Source organism: Anabas testudineus, chromosome 24, assembly GCF_900324465.2.
Source record: "Anabas testudineus chromosome 24, fAnaTes1.2, whole genome shotgun sequence".
In the NCBI taxonomy this organism is placed as follows: domain Eukaryota; kingdom Metazoa; phylum Chordata; class Actinopteri; order Anabantiformes; family Anabantidae; genus Anabas; species Anabas testudineus.
In genome coordinates, this window is record NC_046632.1 from 17,618,867 (window position 1) to 17,635,797 (window position 16,931).

At 42.2% G+C, this 16,931-nt stretch overlaps 3 protein-coding genes and 4 non-coding genes across 8 annotated transcripts in view; 5 read left to right on the forward strand and 2 right to left on the reverse strand.

Annotated features, from left to right (window-relative positions):
* Nucleotides 1-1,906: 1,906 nt before the first annotated feature.
* Nucleotides 1,907-5,707, reverse strand: rnaseh1 (ribonuclease H1). 2 transcript variants are annotated; one of them, XM_026342207.1, is made up of 8 exons: nucleotides 5,211-5,707; nucleotides 4,644-4,768; nucleotides 4,338-4,514; nucleotides 4,013-4,112; nucleotides 3,842-3,896; nucleotides 3,404-3,488; nucleotides 3,149-3,273; nucleotides 1,907-2,206 (listed from the first exon to the last, which is right to left on the reverse strand). In XM_026342207.1, exons 1-8 carry the CDS (start codon nucleotides 5,336-5,338, stop codon nucleotides 2,093-2,095), a joined length of 909 nt encoding a protein of 302 aa, XP_026197992.1. In that variant the 5' UTR covers nucleotides 5,339-5,707; the 3' UTR covers nucleotides 1,907-2,092. The 2 variants fall into 2 exon arrangements, with proteins under 2 accessions (XP_026197992.1, XP_026197990.1); XM_026342205.1 differs by having other exon boundaries at nucleotides 4,338-4,517.
* A 317-nt stretch (nucleotides 5,708-6,024) lies between these two features.
* Nucleotides 6,025-11,227, forward strand: rps7 (ribosomal protein S7). Its single transcript, XM_026341045.1, has 7 exons — nucleotides 6,025-6,070; nucleotides 6,775-6,860; nucleotides 7,683-7,754; nucleotides 8,230-8,373; nucleotides 9,383-9,447; nucleotides 10,291-10,441; nucleotides 11,117-11,227. Exons 2-7 carry the CDS (start codon nucleotides 6,786-6,788, stop codon nucleotides 11,192-11,194), a joined length of 585 nt encoding a protein of 194 aa, XP_026196830.1. The 5' UTR covers nucleotides 6,025-6,070; nucleotides 6,775-6,785; the 3' UTR covers nucleotides 11,195-11,227.
* On the forward strand, nucleotides 7,865-8,083 carry LOC113149894. The gene has a single exon (XR_003297611.1). It is a non-coding gene; the product is annotated as a small nucleolar RNA SNORA73 family (small nucleolar RNA).
* LOC113149882 lies at nucleotides 8,750-8,968 on the forward strand. Its single transcript, XR_003297600.1, has one exon. It is a non-coding gene; the product is annotated as a small nucleolar RNA SNORA73 family (small nucleolar RNA).
* On the forward strand, nucleotides 9,572-9,790 carry LOC113149893. Its single transcript, XR_003297610.1, has one exon. It is a non-coding gene; the product is annotated as a small nucleolar RNA SNORA73 family (small nucleolar RNA).
* Nucleotides 10,476-10,694, forward strand: LOC113149892. The gene has a single exon (XR_003297609.1). It is a non-coding gene; the product is annotated as a small nucleolar RNA SNORA73 family (small nucleolar RNA).
* Nucleotides 11,228-11,397: 170 nt separating the features above from the next.
* The window catches only part of LOC113149653 (connector enhancer of kinase suppressor of ras 3-like), a 33,927-nt gene continuing 28,393 nt past the window's right edge, over nucleotides 11,398-16,931 (reverse strand). Inside the window, exons 15-22 of the mRNA XM_026341868.1 lie at nucleotides 15,339-15,510; nucleotides 14,327-14,400; nucleotides 13,611-13,682; nucleotides 13,237-13,292; nucleotides 12,844-12,935; nucleotides 12,526-12,766; nucleotides 11,931-12,103; nucleotides 11,398-11,782 (exon numbers count right to left, since the gene is read on the reverse strand). Of these exons, the coding sequence (XP_026197653.1) occupies nucleotides 11,606-11,782; nucleotides 11,931-12,103; nucleotides 12,526-12,766; nucleotides 12,844-12,935; nucleotides 13,237-13,292; nucleotides 13,611-13,682; nucleotides 14,327-14,400; nucleotides 15,339-15,510 (1,057 nt within the window). The 3' untranslated portion in view covers nucleotides 11,398-11,605. The remainder of the gene's footprint in view (nucleotides 11,783-11,930; nucleotides 12,104-12,525; nucleotides 12,767-12,843; nucleotides 12,936-13,236; nucleotides 13,293-13,610; nucleotides 13,683-14,326; nucleotides 14,401-15,338; nucleotides 15,511-16,931) is intronic.

Below are 16,931 nucleotides of genomic sequence, written 5' to 3' on the forward strand. Positions count from 1 at the left end.
TTCCCCATCAGCACTGCAAGCGCTTTAGCAAACATCCCCCGCTCGCTGTCAGACGTTTGTGGTGTCAGAGAGTTCTTCGACCCTTGCTGAAGATTCTGGTTTATTCTAGACACTGTAGGTCTAAAAATTGACAAAACCTATATAAGAAGTGTGAGCAGGATGTTTCTAATGTCTGGTTTGTTAAGTTTCTTTACAGTTTGCTCGGCCTTCCTTCCCTCCAGCAGGGCAGCGGCGGACTGATGCCAGAGCTCAGTCTGCTGAGGAAGCATGTGTGTGTGTTGAGGAGGAGTGCTAACGAGGCGCAGCCAACAAGGAGGTGAAGCTGCTGCGGGGTGACCTTTGGCCTCTGAGAAGCACTCTCCCTCAGACTGGGCTGCCCCTGGCGGGGTCGTGGTGCCCCACACTTGCCGCAAGGCAGCAGCTGAGGTCAAAGAGGAGAGCCTCCGTCCTGCAGTTTCCAACACCAGCACCGACCAATCGACCGGCCGCAGGAGGGAGGAGGAGGACGAGGAGGAAGAAGGGAGGAAGAGAGGAGGGGTACGCGTCTAATTTCTCCTTCTCTCTGTTTCCATCAGCCAAACAAAGCTGGAAATTATTTTCATGAACATGTACAGTAGGTCTGCTGCAGGGAAGGAGAAGCCGTGGTGCAAGAAGCACTTAAGAAAAGTAAAACTACAACTCAACCATTTAGAAGTACTCCACTACAATTTAAAGTGCTGCTTACTTAAGTAACACATACAGAAATACTGTCAGCAAAATATAATTAAAGTAGTCAGAGTGACTCATTATGAAGAAAAATGCTGATTGGACGGTGTTGTATTATATTTAGACCTTATGTAGTTTACTGTATGTGATTAGTATGAATCAAATTAAACTAATTATATAAACAGTAAAATGACATTCCTGTGTAATTATGACTGAAAACCCTTTCAAAACAAAACTAGCACAGCAGTTAGGACTATTTTCTAAATCATAATTTGTTTTACAGATTTAAAAGAAGAAATACAGCTTTAAGATCAGAGCACAAACTCAGCACTGCAGATACATCCCTGATAGAAGTTACTCCACTACAACAAGAAACTCTTTATTTAAGTACTAAGACGTGAACAGAGGTGGTAGAAATAGAGCAGTGGTTCCCAACCCTGTCCACTGCTGATCACCTGGATCAGGTAACGTGAGCTCTTTTCAGTAAACTCTTACTGTAGCTGCTTATTTCTTGATTCTTTGTGCAGTTTTCCCACTGATGGGTTTAGTTTTAGTTCTATTCTGTATAAAATATTAGGGAACACCATTAAAAATGAAGTTAATTTCAAAGGAACAACAGTATGTTCTATGATAAACAGAATGAGAATGTGTTGTAGAGTTCTTCTATAAGCAGCTTCACACATTTCAAATCAATACTGTTCAATGTAATCATGGTTATTGGTTTAGAGTCTGCTTGTCCAACTGGGAGCAGACATCTCCCAGTTTAATTTTGTACCAAAGGAGCAGGATTTGTTAGGCTTTAGATCCCAATCGCACCTGATTCAGTTTCACTGCATCAAAATTATATTTGTGAGTAGTTTGACAACAATATTCTCTGTGCAATCACACACAAGGAGCAAAATACATTCAGACAGTTTGCATTCAAGCAGATGAACGTTTTTAATCTTTGTCCAGGCTCAAGTAATGATCTGCGGGGCCTCCTGCTGGAGGATTAACAGTGTTACAAGAGAAGAACTGAGTCGCTGAGCTTTCCTCCCAGACTGCAGATTTCTTTCCCTGTAGAGGTTTAGTCTCATTTCACTTCCATACCCCCTCTCTAATTTAATTCCCCATCCTCCCTCCTGTGTCCAAGCAGCTTTCCTCCGCTGTCCATCATCCATACTCACCTGCATCCTTTCTGCATCACAAAGCACAAACTAGATGGTTGAAGCTGTAACTTAAAACTTTATTCACAGCGAAACACAAATGAAAAATCTCAAGACGTTTAACAAGACAAACGGACGATCACGCAGACGTCCCCCAGCAAGAGGAAAAACGAACCTGCAAATAAAAGAGGTCAGCTGGCTGATAAACCAGACAAACAGTCCTGCAGCAAATGTCTTTAGTGCTAATTGTCACTTTCTTCATGCTGCTGCTGCTGTAAAGGCTTCACTGCTCCTTCTCTCGACAGCCTGTCGGCCTCCTCGTTGCCTTTGTATCCAGCATGACCTGGAATATGCATCTGAAGGACGAGAAGCAAGGAGACGAAGAGTGAGAGAGGAAATAAAACGCTCCACTCCCGACCTGTACTCCAGACTGAAGAGCTGGGATTTGAACCTCCAGCTTAGGTTGTTGTCTGCTAGGATACATTTTCTTTCCAGTCTTTTCCAGTTTTATTCACATTTTAAGCAAAACTACCAAAACCTGGTTGCAGCTTCTTTAATGTGAACATCAGTAGTTTTCTTAGTGTTTCTGGGGAATTTTGTTGAACAATAAAAATCAACAGAAAAACAGAGAAACAGGATTTTATCTTATTAGCATCAACGTTTATGTATTCCAGCATCGATCTGGCCTGGTTTCCTCTATGTAAACTGGTGACTTTGTCACAAACTGACAGCCGTCTTAACACTGAACGTATTGCACAGGTGTCGACCTCTTTATCCCCTGTGACATTGGGGTTTTATAGGATCGAGACATTGCCACCTTATGCATGGCTTTTTATGTGTATAAAAAGCCATGCAACTTGGGTTGTGTCTGTGCACTGCACAGACACAACCCAAGTTACTGCTGTAAATACGGGACAAATGCAGCGCGACACATTAATAACATTACTTTCTTGTAAAATGAATAAAATAACAGAGTCTTACAGTTTTAGTGAAGCCATCACAGGTGTTACCTTCCTCTGATCTTAAAGCTCTTTATCTGTGTATTACACCAACTAAACACTGAAGATATTGAAATGAAAGCTGCAGGGTCCCTTGTTACATTTTATTTCTGTGAGTATTATGATCTTACAGGGATAATATGTATAGGTTGTATATTGGAAAGTGTGGTGCTACTGTTGCCTGGAATGAATTTTTAAAGTGAACTAGAGGTGAACTTTTTCAGTGTGACCAGACTTGATGAACACTGAAATAAAACAGTAGCCTGCAGTGAAAATGAAGTAACAGCTGCTGATATTTACCCAGACCACCTCCAGTCCCGAGTTCAGCCTATCCAGCTTCATAAAGTCGTCTTTGTTGGTGATCTGACCTCCAGATTTCAGCCTCCAGCCGTTCAGCTTCCAGTTCTTCACCCAGCTGGTCACACCTGCAGCAAACAAACCACAACCTTCAAACACAGTTACTCTACATGTCTGACTGGGTAAATTAAAGAGCCTGGTCCTGACACATGTTCACAGTGAATAGAGCTTTGATTGGATTCATTTTTTGTACCTCACCATTAATTGTAAACTTGCTGTCGGTGTAGAGAACCAGCTTCTTGATGTTCTTCTCTTTGGCTTGTTCCAGAGCTCTGCAGGCTGCCTGGTTCATACACACAGTCAGGTTTTAATATTTACAGTGTCTGGAGTTAGTACACTCTAGGATAAAGACTTTCAAAGGGTGTCAATAACATACAACTGTTTTAATAATTCAGTTCTGTAAATATTTCATTAGTTGCATGAGTTTCCTTCAGGACGAATACGAAGCTAAGTGTTTAAGTAAAAACTGTAATAGATCATGGATATTTCTGTGTGGGTCAATATAATAGAGAAACTTCACTGGTGTCTTCCTTATTTTACTTAGCTGAGTATAAAGTGAATTTATTTCACGTAACCTATGATATTTATTTTGCAGCTAATGTGGATCCAAATAATTAACCTGAAAATAATAAATACCTGTATCTCTGCACGCTGGTTGGTTTGTCTGCCCTGCAGTCGCTCTGCAACATTTCTGCAGGAAAGCAGCAATAAATATTGAATTTATCAACAGATATTTTTAAATGAAGATTATGAAAATCTGTCCCTGCAATTCGACTACAGTCCAAATGTGCTTGCATGTTTTCTCACAGTGGGTGGTTGTGGCCCCAGTACACTCCGATGCCGGCTCGAGCGCTGCTCTTTCCATTGCCTGAGCAGCAACCATCGGTGTAAACGACGACAGCGTCACCTGGACAGAGAGGAAACTGCACTAAGTGACTCCCAGTGCAACTACAGTCTAAATAAGTGCAAACTCTCAACTTTCAAAAAGTGGCTGAAAACAGAACTCTTCCAAATCTTTTTCTGTTCCTCTCTTTGGCTTAGAGATATTTTGCTTTGTACCTCACTTGGATGAAAGCGTTACATTCATAACACTAGAACTGATCTACTTTAAACAGACTTAAGACCATTTTACCCATGTATGTAAATCCATTTGTGCTGTCCAACGACGAACTTTCTGACTGTTTGACTCGTTTGGGACTGGACTCGGCCTCCTCGTTTGAGTGACATCTCTTCTTACCAAGAGGGATGTACTCCAGAGGCTCCGGGCCTCTTTTAGGCAGAAGAGTGAGGTCTGACGCCGCACTCTGTGCTGCTAAAAGATAAAATTACAATGTTATTTGGTTTAGCTTAAGATCAACTTTTACATTAAATATGAGTAAATAAATATTCTTGGTGGATTTACAGAGGAAAGGATTCATCCCAGTCTGGGCCAGCTTACCTGTCTTCAGCTGTGGGGGTGCAGAAAGTTCAACTCCTCTGACAAAAGCCCAGGCATCCTTTTCTGATGCAAACTTCTTAAAAGAAGCAGACGGAAATTTGTCCACCTGGCTCTTACATTCATCCCTGAAATCACAGTAAAACCAGGGAACCTACGATCAATTATTTGCTCAGTAAAAGTAGCTTGTTCCTTTAAACATGCTTTTCTAATTTTGGTCAAAGCCTGATGCAAATGTTGTAGGTCCTCTAATAAACTGCCACAATCCTGTGAGTGTGGGCAGCGTGTTATGGTGAAGACAATAAACTAGATAATACTAAAAAGGCAGGTGTCCATGGACGGTTTCTATGCCGAATTAAAGTGCAGATGGTAATTATTAAAAGATGCGATTCAATTTTTAATTACCTTGTTTGTTCTGTCGCATACGTTAGCAGAAATATTAAATCTCCACATATCTAAATGGAATTCAGTACCAGTCTTCTCACACTAAACAACCCGCACTCTACAGGTGCAGTGATTTAGATTTTCTTACAAACATTTGTCCAGGCGTTAAGATGTGAAGCTCCTCACCATGAACCGTAGACTCCCGGTTTGACTCCTTTTCTAACTGCGTAGTAAAACGTGCCTTTCGCCATGTCGTCGGCAGCGCTGCACAGGGTCCTGCGTACTACACTGAAAAGGCCAGTCAGTCTAAACATCACTGTCCTCCGGGAACATACCGTGAAACTGAGGTGACCAACATCGTGATATAGACTCAAACATGATAAAGTGTCATTAAATCTCACGGATGTTTTCCCATAAATGTGTTAACAAAGTAGAAAGAGATGTAAAAACTACGAGCTAGCTGGTCTGCTGTTGGTCTCTAAAGAGACACAAACGCCAAAACAGTAATCCGAATAAACATAACAACTGCAAAATCCCTCTAATGGTTTTCTGAGCAGGAATTAAGTGAACTTTTAAAACCTTAATGCTGCAAAAACGATGAAAATGTAAAGAAATCCTAAAGTAGTCAGTGTTGACGAGTTCACGCTTTGAGATCACCAAACTCTCGCGATGTTTAAATGTCGCATTCAGGTCTCTTACTTAAACCGTAACTACGAAAAGTCGAAACGGAAAAAATTTACTTTGAGTCCAGCCTCGAACAACATCTTCTGAAGGTCGTGATAAGTAACAATGATCTATTAAATGTTTGTTTGTATGTGATTGTAATATTTAACAAAGAAATAACAAAACTAAACACAAATATGATGATATGATGAACAATGATAAATTTGTTTTTCCTTTCTCCCATCCTGTCGAAATTACGTAAATGCAGCGTTAGCGCTCACGCCGCCTATTCTCGCTCTCGCGATAGCAGCGCGGCTCGCTCGCATTAGATTAATTCAAGTCTCGCGATGATCCGTCCTCTTCCTTGGCCGTCGTTGACAGAGGTTAGTCGTGCCCTCTTCTACTGCACTAACCTTTATGGTCAAAAATGGACTTTAATTTCGTTTAATTGTTAAATTTAGCAACTGTGAAGCATCTTAAGTGTTTGATACCTTAGATTATGTAGTTCACGGCGGCGGATGGCCGTTTTTATCAGACAAAATAAAGCGTAGTAGACTGTCCTCGGTGAATGGGCTGCGGTAATAGGGACTAGTTAGCAGGCCGTGCATGTGTTCAGATAGCAGCGACAGGAGAAGCTGGCAGATGACTGAATGTAATAATCTGTGTTTATGAGGCTTTTTGTGTTAAATAAATCAAGTTACAGCTGGTTGACACTTACAAGTCTTCAGTTAAACTACAACCAGCCACATATGACAGCTAGCTAGTTATATATGCTAGCTAACGTTACCGCTAATTCAAGGCTAACATGCTAGTCCGTAGTTTATAAGTGGAGGTTATGAGCTCAGGATATTTTTATCTTTCTTTAAATAAGTTTGTGTGATTTGTCTGAAGTTAGTTTTTTTATTGTTCTCAACTGTCCCGTTATTTGCTAATGTGATTCATGTGGGCTAACAGTTAGCATGGATCTGGGTTGCCTTTATTCTTGCGTGCAGATTTGAGGGAGCTCCTTCAGCATTTATGTCTCTAATGTGCATAAAGATGCGAGTTATGTTTAATATGTAAACCACATTTCTTTGTCACTTTGCAGAGACAAAGGCCATGTTCAGTACCAGCGCCAAAATAGTGAAGCCCAATGGCGAAAAGCCAGACGAGTTCGAGTCTGGGATCTCTCAGGTAAATCGACCAGTTTCTCATCTCACCAACATCTTCTTTGTTGCTTGGGTCACTGTCACCTCTTAACTTTGTGTTAAACTGTGTTAAAAACACATCTTTTAAAGGCCACTGTGGAGAAATCATAGTAAAACCTGTTTCAGTATCCACATGGGCACACCATACTTAATAATAAAGGATTCACCTATTCTTTAAAGATTCAATTCAAGCATAACTCAAAAAATACCAAGTTGGTCTCTTTAATCACATCTAGTAGTGGTCATATTATGTGTGTGTGATATTAAACATATTCGAGAAGTTGGTTACTGTTCAATGCTGCAAGGAAACACTGTGAAATGTGGTGTACGTGCAGCACTGTACTAAAGTTTTAGGCACTAGAAAGGAAAGTAAGGATGCTTTTAAAGCTGCCAGAGGTTAAGAATTAGAATAAATTCAAGTTAAAATACAAAAACAATCAGGTCAATATTTTGTGACCATCTTTTTTTCTGTTGAATGGTACCAATTCTCAGGATGTTCCATTCATGAAGTGGTTGCTTCAGTTCTTCTGTAAATTTAGTCTGTCGCAGTGTCCTGTCCCTGGTTGCATGTTATGTTTCTGTATGAATTAAGATGCCTACTCGATTGATGATGGATTCAAATCAAATGTGAAAACGTTTGCACAATTTATTTAGCAGTAAAAGTTACAGGATTTGTTGGCAGATCTTGTTGCTGTGTTAAGGTTGAAAGGAGATTCCCCTCAGTTGCATACAGACAGAAACATGAACTGTATAGAAGCAGTTTTTGTTGTGAAGGATCTTTGATTTGCTGATTTTTGTCTTTCTGCAGGCTCTTCTCGAGCTGGAGATGAACTCTGATCTGAAGGCTCAGCTGAGGGAACTGAACATCACTGCAGCAAAGGTAGGAGTTTGAATCACTCATCCCTACCTCTCAACATGTTCACAGCTTCTCTAAGAAGCCTGTGTTGACAAACTGTTTTATACCGAAAAATGTTGAGATTTAAATCCTGTTCAACGTGGACATCCAGCGAGTTGCTCTCCTGGCCCTGTCCTGGTGGCGTATGGGAGCGTAGCTCTGTGCAAAGACGTACAGTCCCGTTCCACAACGTTGGAGAGAAAGCTCTGTCCCCGGCCGCTGGTCGGTGAGGACGAGCGTCCTGCATATTCCTACATCTTCCCAGAGTCCTTATGGGGCCGTTACTGGGGAGCTAAACCATGCAGTGCACATTATTTGACAGATACTGGTGTTTATGTTGTAGTTTTGTTATTTTAATAATAGTAAATGCTTTAATCCATCAATTTAAGATGTACATATGGTGTGTTGCCGTGTTTTTTGCTCCCCTAACCTTTGATGTGTTTATTGGTTTTGGTTTTAGGAGATCGAGGTTGGTGGCAGCAGGAAAGCCATCATAATCTTCGTTCCTGTTCCTCAGCTGAAGTCCTTCCAGAAGATTCAGGTGCGTCTGGTGAGGGAGCTGGAGAAGAAGTTCAGCGGAAAGCACGTGGTCTTCATTGCACAGGTGAGGGTGATGGACATTGGATGTATGTTGGTGCTGTAGGATATAAGATTGGTGTGAAGCTTTCAACCGGTAAATTCTGCTTCTCCTGGTACATGTCAGACATTTAATCAGTCATAAAAAATTGTTTATGGACTTCTAGAAAGCCCTTGAATCTTCTTTTTCCATACACTGTACATTCTGATCACTTCAGCTTTGAGATATTTGCTGGCTCTTGTTGACCAGTGTAAGCGGTCGATCACCTGATATGGACGTTATAAAAACACATTTCCAGACACCTTGAAACGAGAGATTGAGATTTAGTGTAGCTTTTATTTGTATATGTGAATCCGTTACAAGAAGAAAGATGGTATCTGAAATCAGTCTGTTTGTTTTTAATCCAACGTGGACATCCAGCGAGTTGCTCTCCTGGCTCTGTCCTGGTGGCGTATGGGAGCGTAGCTCTGAGCAAAGACGTACAGTCCCGTTCCACAACGTTGGAGAGAAAGCTCTGTCCCCGGCCGCTGGTCGGTGAGGACGAGCGTCCTGCATATTCCTACATCTTCCCAGAGTCCCTATGGGGCCGTTACTGGGGAGCTAAACCATGCAGTGTACAAACTCTACTAGATAACCCAAATACAATGTAAAATGAATGTGTGCTTTAATATTTAAAGTAGTAGTAAAGTAGAAATACTTCTACTTATTAATACTTTAATAAGTATAAGATCCATTTGAAGGATGTAAGTCATCTGCAGTGTAAGGACATAGGAAAATATAAAGTATTTCGTTATTATTTAAGTGTTCGCTGTATTTGGAATTTGTACTGAGTTTTAGTTTAAATTCTCTTATCACATCTTTCGTAGTTCTCCTAATGGTTTGTCTGAAACCTGTGAGAAACATTTCCATTAATCTCCTGAATCAGTTTCGGGTAAAATGAGGAGAAACACATCTGCAGGTTATATTAAGTTTCGACTAGAAGGAGTTGTGTGTCTTTCTCTTGAATTACTTCTCATGTGTAAATGTTGACTTTCAGAGGAGAATTCTGCCCAAACCCACCAGGAAAAGTCGCACAAAGAATAAGCAGAAGCGTCCCAGGAGGTGAGTAGAAAGTTTTTAAATGAGTTGCACTGATTATCACGAGATTCAGTCTGAGCCTCTGGAGAACACTAGACAGAAAATGCATCTGATCACGATAATGTGGAACATAAAGACGTTCTTTTATCCAACGTGGACATCCAGCGAGTTGCTCTCCTGGCCCTGTCCTGGTGGCGTATGGGAGCGTAGCTCTGAGCAAAGACGTACAGTCCCGTTCCACAACGTTGGAGAGAAAGCTCTGTCCCCGGCCGCTGGTCGGTGAGGACGAGCGTCCTGCATATTCCTACATCTTCCCAGAGTCCTTATGGGGCCGTTACTGGGGAGCTAAACCATGCAGTGCACAAACTCTACTATACTGAGAAAGCAGATACAAATTTCGAGGCTGTTTGCAACTTGCTGCCGTTGCAGTGCGTAATCAGTATCGTCCTATGAGCAATTTTAAACCTTAACGAGTCCTGCACAGGACTTTAAACCCACAAAATAGGATACTGTATTTATTGTTTAAATTACCTTGATTCAATATATTAATATCCAGTGCCGGTATGAGTCATTTTACTGTGATTAGTGCTGCAACTACCAAATTCTGTTGATCTATTTTATTGACTTGGGATTTGGTCTCTAAAACTGAAGACAAGTTTAATTTGCAGCAATCGGTAGACTTTAATATTAAAAGATTAGAAAACAACGGTGAGCTTTGAACATTAGAAACCCATTTATGTCTTAGATTGTAGTAAATCGAGTGTTTTAGAGCTGCTGGTTAAACACACGAGTAAATCTGAAGTGGAAATATTTCCTGATCTTGTATAAATGAAGTGTTGACGAAGTGTTTGTTGACTTGTCCTCCAGCCGTACTTTGACCGCGGTCCACGACGCCATCTTGGAGGACCTGGTTTTCCCCAGCGAGATCGTTGGTAAGAGGATCAGAGTCAAACAGGATGCCAGCAGGCTCATCAAGGTCCATCTGGACAAGGCGCAGCAGAACAACGTAGAACACAAAGTAAGTGATGTTTTCCACACAGCTGTGTTTTTATCCAACGTGGACATCCAGCGAGTTGCTCTCCTGGCCCTGTCCTGGTGGCGTATGGGAGCGTAGCTCTGTGCAAAGACGTACAGTCCCGTTCCACAACGTTGGAGAGAAAGCTCTGTCCCCGGCCGCTGGTCGGTGAGGACGAGCGTCCTGCATATTCCTACATCTTCCCAGAGTCCTTATGGGGCCGTTACTGGGGAGCTAAACCATGCAGTGCACAAACTCTGTTCCTCACAACAGTATCGATCTTAGCTAAAGCTGCGTTCAAGATTATTTTCAAGTGTCTGAGGAGACCGAGGACTGAGAGGTTTTACCTGCTGTAATCTGTCCTGTCATACTAAGATTCATGTGGTTAAATGATGGGAACCTAACAAAGAATTAACTCACTAACTTTTTGTGGCTTTAAGAAAACTTACAGCATGAAAAACCTTTTTCAGTGGTCGTACTTGAACCTCGGCTTTAATGTGTTCATTAGATTTAAACTGATAAAAATACTTGTTATGTACTAATACATGTTAGTAAATCTTTAGAAAGTCGAGTGCTCCTATATTTTTAAGTAAATAGGTTCAGAAAACTTTACATAACAGACCAAACATCCAATAGCTCGGACACTGAATCGTTAACATTTCTGCTGTTGTCTTTCAGGTGGAGACCTTCTCTGGTGTCTACAAGAAGCTCACAGGCAAAGACGTCGTGTTTGAATTCCCAGAATTCCAGCTGTAAATGCAGATAACAAAATAAATTTGTTTACTGTCAGTTGTTTAGTGGCTTGTTTTGTTTTTTTTAAGCTTGTAGAGAAAGTGTAAAGATTTTAGACTTTAATTTGGTGGTTCAGTCTTCAGTTTCTGCTCCAACCTCAGACCAAACGTTTCCTGGTGTAGGTTAAGTTACAGAATGATTTAACAAGATGTGACGACGGGATGAGGTGAAGAATTAATGATTTACTGAAACAGAAAATAATAAACACAACTAGGCTTAAATACAAAAAAACATTAACTGGAAACATGTTCAATAAGACGAGACTTTTGCCGCTTAAGCTTCTGTCCACACCGTCAGTCTGATCCAGACCAAACTAGTCCAAATACCAGGTTTTTGTGTTTTCACTGGAGAAAAAGTTTGTTGTTCCTAAACGTGTCATCCACTCGGCTGTTCAGGAGGCATCAGCTCTGTAGCGCCCCCTACTGCCTGGCTGCATTTACTGATCTCCTGCAGCAGGATGTGGTTGGACAGTCTCCACTTCCTGTAGTTGGCGGCTGTGAGAGTCGGGTCGGTGAGGATCTGCTCCACCGCCTGCAGCTCCGACTGTTTGTCCTGAAAGAAACGATCTGCTTTTAGTGAGGAAGAGACGAAACAAACATCATGAGGCCAGTGAAAAATGTCTGAAGATGCTTTTAATGGGGTGACATGTAAAAGAAAAACAAAGACTGAAATGAATTATCTAATTTGTGGATTGACTCACCTTTAACGTGCTGCTGAGGATCCTGAACTGGTGAAGCTTGTCGTTGACTTTGTCGTTCTGACATCGTCTGATGAAGGACGCTCTGAAGTCCCTCCGACTGGACTGTCCCGTCACAGACAGGCTGGCTGCCTTCAGGTCGTTGTAGAGAGTCTCCAGCTCATCAGGCGGCTTCTCTGCAAACACAGTTAAAGCGTTCATATATCCTATTAATGCCTTTTTATGTAACTGCTCCTCTGATGTGAGACTAAAAAGACGCTTCTTCAGACTCTGATTAAAACAAAACACAGAATGTTTTATTGATCCATGGTGTGAAATTCAAGTTCTCAGCCGATCTACTGTACAGATCACACTGATGCTGAACTTTAGAAAAAAACCTTGAACTATTTAACAGCTCAGTGTAAAAACCATGTGAGGAGATTTTGGTCCGACTGCACCAAACCCTCGTCTATATCCTGATGATGGTGTCAGCCTCTGCTCTTTTCACTTCCATTTCAAAATAAGAGCACACTGCTACTCAAGATCACATCATCCAGGTTCAACAAATCAGTCCTGAATTAGTTAAACCACGGTTCCAGATGTGGTTCCAGGTGTTTACCATGAGTGGCGTCCTCTTCTGTTTCTTCCTCCACATGAACCAGAGGCACAGATGCTGCTCCACTGGCTTCATCGTTCCTGGGGAGCTGAGGCCAGGACTGACGCCCGCTGCCATCAGATCCTGCTCCTCTGGTTCTGCAGGAACCCTCCGAGGAGCTTCTACGTCTGTGTGTAGTGGGTGTTGTAGAGGGGGGGCACGAGGTGCAGGGTGAAGACTCACAGAGAGGCTGAGCGACGTCTCCCTGTGAGGAGGACACAGGGTTTTACAGGCTGTGTGGAAGTGAATCAGGTCACAGAAGGTTTCACTGTTGTTACTCACGTTTTCTGTTTCTGGTGTTTCCTGCTCAGAGTCCTGAGAACAGATCGACGCACACTCGTCTCCGTCCTGATCACTGTCCTCGCTGTAGCACTCTGCACAAAGACGAAGAAGGAAACGAATGACCACATGAAGAACAAAGGGTTTGACAGATAGGAACACAAGGCAAGATGAAGAAGGAACCACAGGAAGAATGGAGGGAACAAGGGTTAGAGGAGGAACAGATGAAGTTTGAAGGATGGGAGGTGGAACGGAGGCAAAGAATAAAGAGAGGTGAAGTAAAGATAAGAAAGAGAAGGTGGAGGAGAAAAGTACAGAGGAAACATCACCAGAAAGGACATGAGAACATTCCTTCTTAGATAGAACGATAATCTGTGTTTCAGTGTGACCTCTGACCTTCAGCGTTGATCACTTCACTCAGCTGAGCAGCTTCTGACATCTTACTGATCCACCTGCAAACAGTCAAAGCAGTGAACAATGACCACGGAGCAAAGAGAGAAAACGACAGCATCTAGTGGTGAGACTGCAGAATGTCTCCTGCTGAGAGGGGAACACACTGAGTCCAGGCATCATCTCGTCTTCTACATCAGCTGATGAGGTAACTTTAGACTATAAGACTATAATAAGAATTAATATTAATGTAACTGTCGCTGAAGATGAATATCTGTCTTCCTTTCTTCCCTTCTTTCTAACAGATCCCTGCACCTTTCAAACCAAACGTGGATGCTACATGAACCTGTCTAATCACAGCTGCACAGTAAAATACTCACTTGTTCATCTCTGTGAAGGTTTCGGTGGCGATGAAAATGGTCACGACCAGCGGATGACTGGCTGTTATGGCACTGAAACACATCGAGTGCAGAGAGTGAGCTGACGTACAGCAGGAGTCCGACTTCTTCATGTAACTTCAGTCATTTCTTTAAATCTAGACCGGACGTTATTTTGGAAATAGCACCTCTGCATCACATTACTGCACTTTAATCACCAGTCGAGCTAAACGAGGTGTTTCTGCTGAAGAATAATAAGCAGCTCGTTATTTCTGGTCCACGTTTCATTGACTTCACATTCAGACGCATCAGACAACGTCACGTTGGACCTAAACAGGGACCAGCAGCATCCTCACCAGCTGTAGCTCAACCAGTTTGTTTTTATGCAGATGTGAATCACTTTGAGTTCCCACCGTGTGGCAATCAAACTGACTTGAGTTTCTTTGAGCAGTGTTTCATATTAAACCCTCCGAGTCGCCCTCTGATCCTGGTTGATGTGTTAAACTCTGCAGCACGTTGAACTGTTTCCCAGTCTCACACTGAAGACATGTTTGCAGACAGTGGGATGTGCTGCTGCTGTTTTCTGCGAACAGAGTTTTCAGCTGCACTGTTTGACCACAGGCAGCTGAGTAAGGTTGTGGTTTCCTCCACCCCCCCGACACACACACACACGCTGGCCTTTGTTAAACGCTGCATACAGTAATAAAAACATGCCTTACTGTTTCTTCCTGCATTGTTTGGCCTGTTCGATGGTGAAGCCGGACAAGTTGATGAATCCTTCTGCTTTCTCATCCTGCAGAGAAGAGAAGCGACAGTAAGACACAGACGTGTGCAGAGAACCGTGCACGCTAAAGACTGCGCTCAGGTTCCTGTGTGAACTGTGAAGACACTCGGTGGTCAAAGTCACAGGATGTGTGATGTGCTGCGTTGGACTGTACACACATCGGCTGTAAGTGTGATCTGGTTTCTTTTTTTTTTTTTTCCATTTCCGTGAACAAAAACTATTAAGAGAACATCCAACTCCCTAAAACACTGAACATGACTTTAGTTCCTCAGTGTCTAGTATTTATAAGCTGTAGATAGAACAAAGACAGGCTGAGGTCATGTAGCTCCTCCCTGTGTTACACATGTTCTGTTTCTTCCTGGTTTCCATTTGTCTATTTCTGGTCTTCGTGCATGTTTGAGGTCATTTACTGGCTGTGTCTCCTTTCACCTCTCTGTGGTGAACTCGTCTCCTTGTGGTCATTTAGAATCGATTTCTGGTCACTTTTCGTCACTTTGTGGTCTTTTTGCATCTCTGCAGTTATTTTGGGACAGTTGTGTCTCTCTGAGCTGCAGGATGTTCAAACCCTAAATATAACAGTTGTGGGGGACAGAGGTCAGGACGGGAAGACGGGCTCGCTGCAGGATGAAATGTGACTAAATCAGTAACCGAACTGATTCATGCTGGTGTTGAAGCAGCTGCAGGACGTGTTCCCGCTCGCTGCTCCGTGATGAGGTCTGGTTCATCACAAAGGTGGCGGGTTGGGGTTGAGGTCAGGGCTCTGCAGCATTTGAAGCTTGTGGGCTGCAACATTATGATTTCTCTTCCCGAGGTTCAAATCTTGAAAACATCCTCAGCAGAGCCATGTGAGATTTAAGTGGTGTAAGTGGTTTTTAGAGCAATGATAAAGTCTGATGGTGTCTGTTATGTCTTCAGTGGCTGTCGACCAAAGTCTTGCTGCGACTCACCATCTTGTCGATGTACCAGTACAGGGAGCTCTTCTTCAGGACAAACCAGTATTTTTTCCATTTACTTCCCAGGAAGCTGCGACCCTCCTTCTTGCGCTGCATCCAGCCCTGACAGTCCACCACACCGAGGTCTTTGACGGAAATACGCCGTCGACTCATGGCTGCAGTTAACCTGAAGGTGAAACAGGTTTAATCTGCTCAGTTTGCATCAAAGTCACACTGAGATGTTACAACATGCGTTTTTTAGATTGAGTGACACTAGTTTAAACATCCACAAATAGACTTACATTTACTGGAATAAGGGGCTGACACTGCAGTTTTTGTCTGAGAATCATCAGTTTTTTGATTCTCTTAAGTGTTAAAATAATTTAGGGTCAGTTGTCGGATCATCAGTGGTTTAATCTCAAACAGCAACTGCTGGTAGAACTTTTACTGTTGCTTCTATATGTAAACACACATAGGATATGTTATAATTAAAGGTTGAAGACTTCCTGCTTGGTCTTTTCCCATGAATGAATCTGAAGATTAGCACCAACAGAGACAAACTGAGACAAACAGAATCGGCAGTGACAGGAACTTTTTCCCTATTCGATACCATTTGAAGATCTGAGATGATTTTAAACCATATCTTTGGATCTATTTGTGGGTCTGATAGACTGGTTTCGGACTTGCATGTCCTCTAATGCGGTCTCTGACCTTAGTCTCATGTTGCATGTTTGCCTTTGTGTGTTTTGGTGTTTGATGACATTTTAAATAGGACTCTGGCCTCAATTCTGCTGGCCACATTCACACACATACTGATGTGACCTAGAAACATTTATGTATACACACACACACACACACACACACACAGTATATTACAAACCCAGCAGCAGACAGCTTTAATCTTTTCGCTGTGTTTCTAGGACTTTTTTTGTTATTAAAATCCACTTCTTTATTTTTAAAACTATCGTGAATCATTAACTCCTCAGCTCAGTTACACATAACAGCCTCAGAGTCCTACAGGGTCCATGTAGTAGCTGTTACTGGACTCGTTAAAGTTCATGTTCTGATCTCTCACTTGAGAAGTCCTATTAGACGTGTGTGATCACAACACTGAGACAAAGACTCGTCCACCCGAAGCACAGCAGCAGCAAACATACGACAGTGTTGGCGGCTAAATGCAGTGAAGAGGGTTCAGAGCTTCCCTTACATCAGGAGGTCGCATAAAAAGATGTAAATTACTTTAATTGTTGCTGAGTGGTTTGTGAATTTCACACCAGGAGTCTGAGTGATCAAATAAATGTTTTGGAGTATTAGTATGTAAAGTAGAAAGAGCTAAAAACTGTATTTAGGGAAATGTACACGGTTAGTTTCTAGCACTGGGACTGATTGCAAAAGAAGTTGGTAGGTTTGTGACATCTGGCTGAGTGTGTGTGTGTGTGTGTGTGTGTGAGAGAGTTTAGTCTTATTTAGTATTCAGATCATCTTTATAATTGCTGACTGTTCATTGCATGTTACGTCATTATATCGTACTGAATACTGTACGTACACAGAATAAGTATAAATAAGAATGAATTCCACCTTCTATCATGCATTTATTCCGGTTCCTCT

What these genes read in the sequence shown, in the direction of transcription:
- rnaseh1 (XM_026342205.1), bottom strand. Translation starts at nt 5,338, where the DNA reads ATGTTTAGACTGACTGGCCTTTTCAGTGTAGTACGCAGGACCCTGTGC. An exon ending in CCGGGAGTCTACGGTTCATG is followed by an intron (nt 4,769 to 5,210) that starts GTGAGGAGCTTC and finishes CTGTGATTTCAG; the next exon opens with GGATGAATGTAAGAGCCAGG. An exon ending in ACCAGCGTGCAGAGATACAG is followed by an intron (nt 3,489 to 3,841) that starts GTATTTATTATT and finishes TGTATGAACCAG; the next exon opens with GCAGCCTGCAGAGCTCTGGA.
- rps7 (XM_026341045.1), top strand. Translation starts at nt 6,786, where the DNA reads ATGTTCAGTACCAGCGCCAAAATAGTGAAGCCCAATGGCGAAAAGCCA. An exon ending in TGAACATCACTGCAGCAAAG is followed by an intron (nt 7,755 to 8,229) that starts GTAGGAGTTTGA and finishes TTTTGGTTTTAG; the next exon opens with GAGATCGAGGTTGGTGGCAG. An exon ending in AGAACAACGTAGAACACAAA is followed by an intron (nt 10,442 to 11,116) that starts GTAAGTGATGTT and finishes GTTGTCTTTCAG; the next exon opens with GTGGAGACCTTCTCTGGTGT.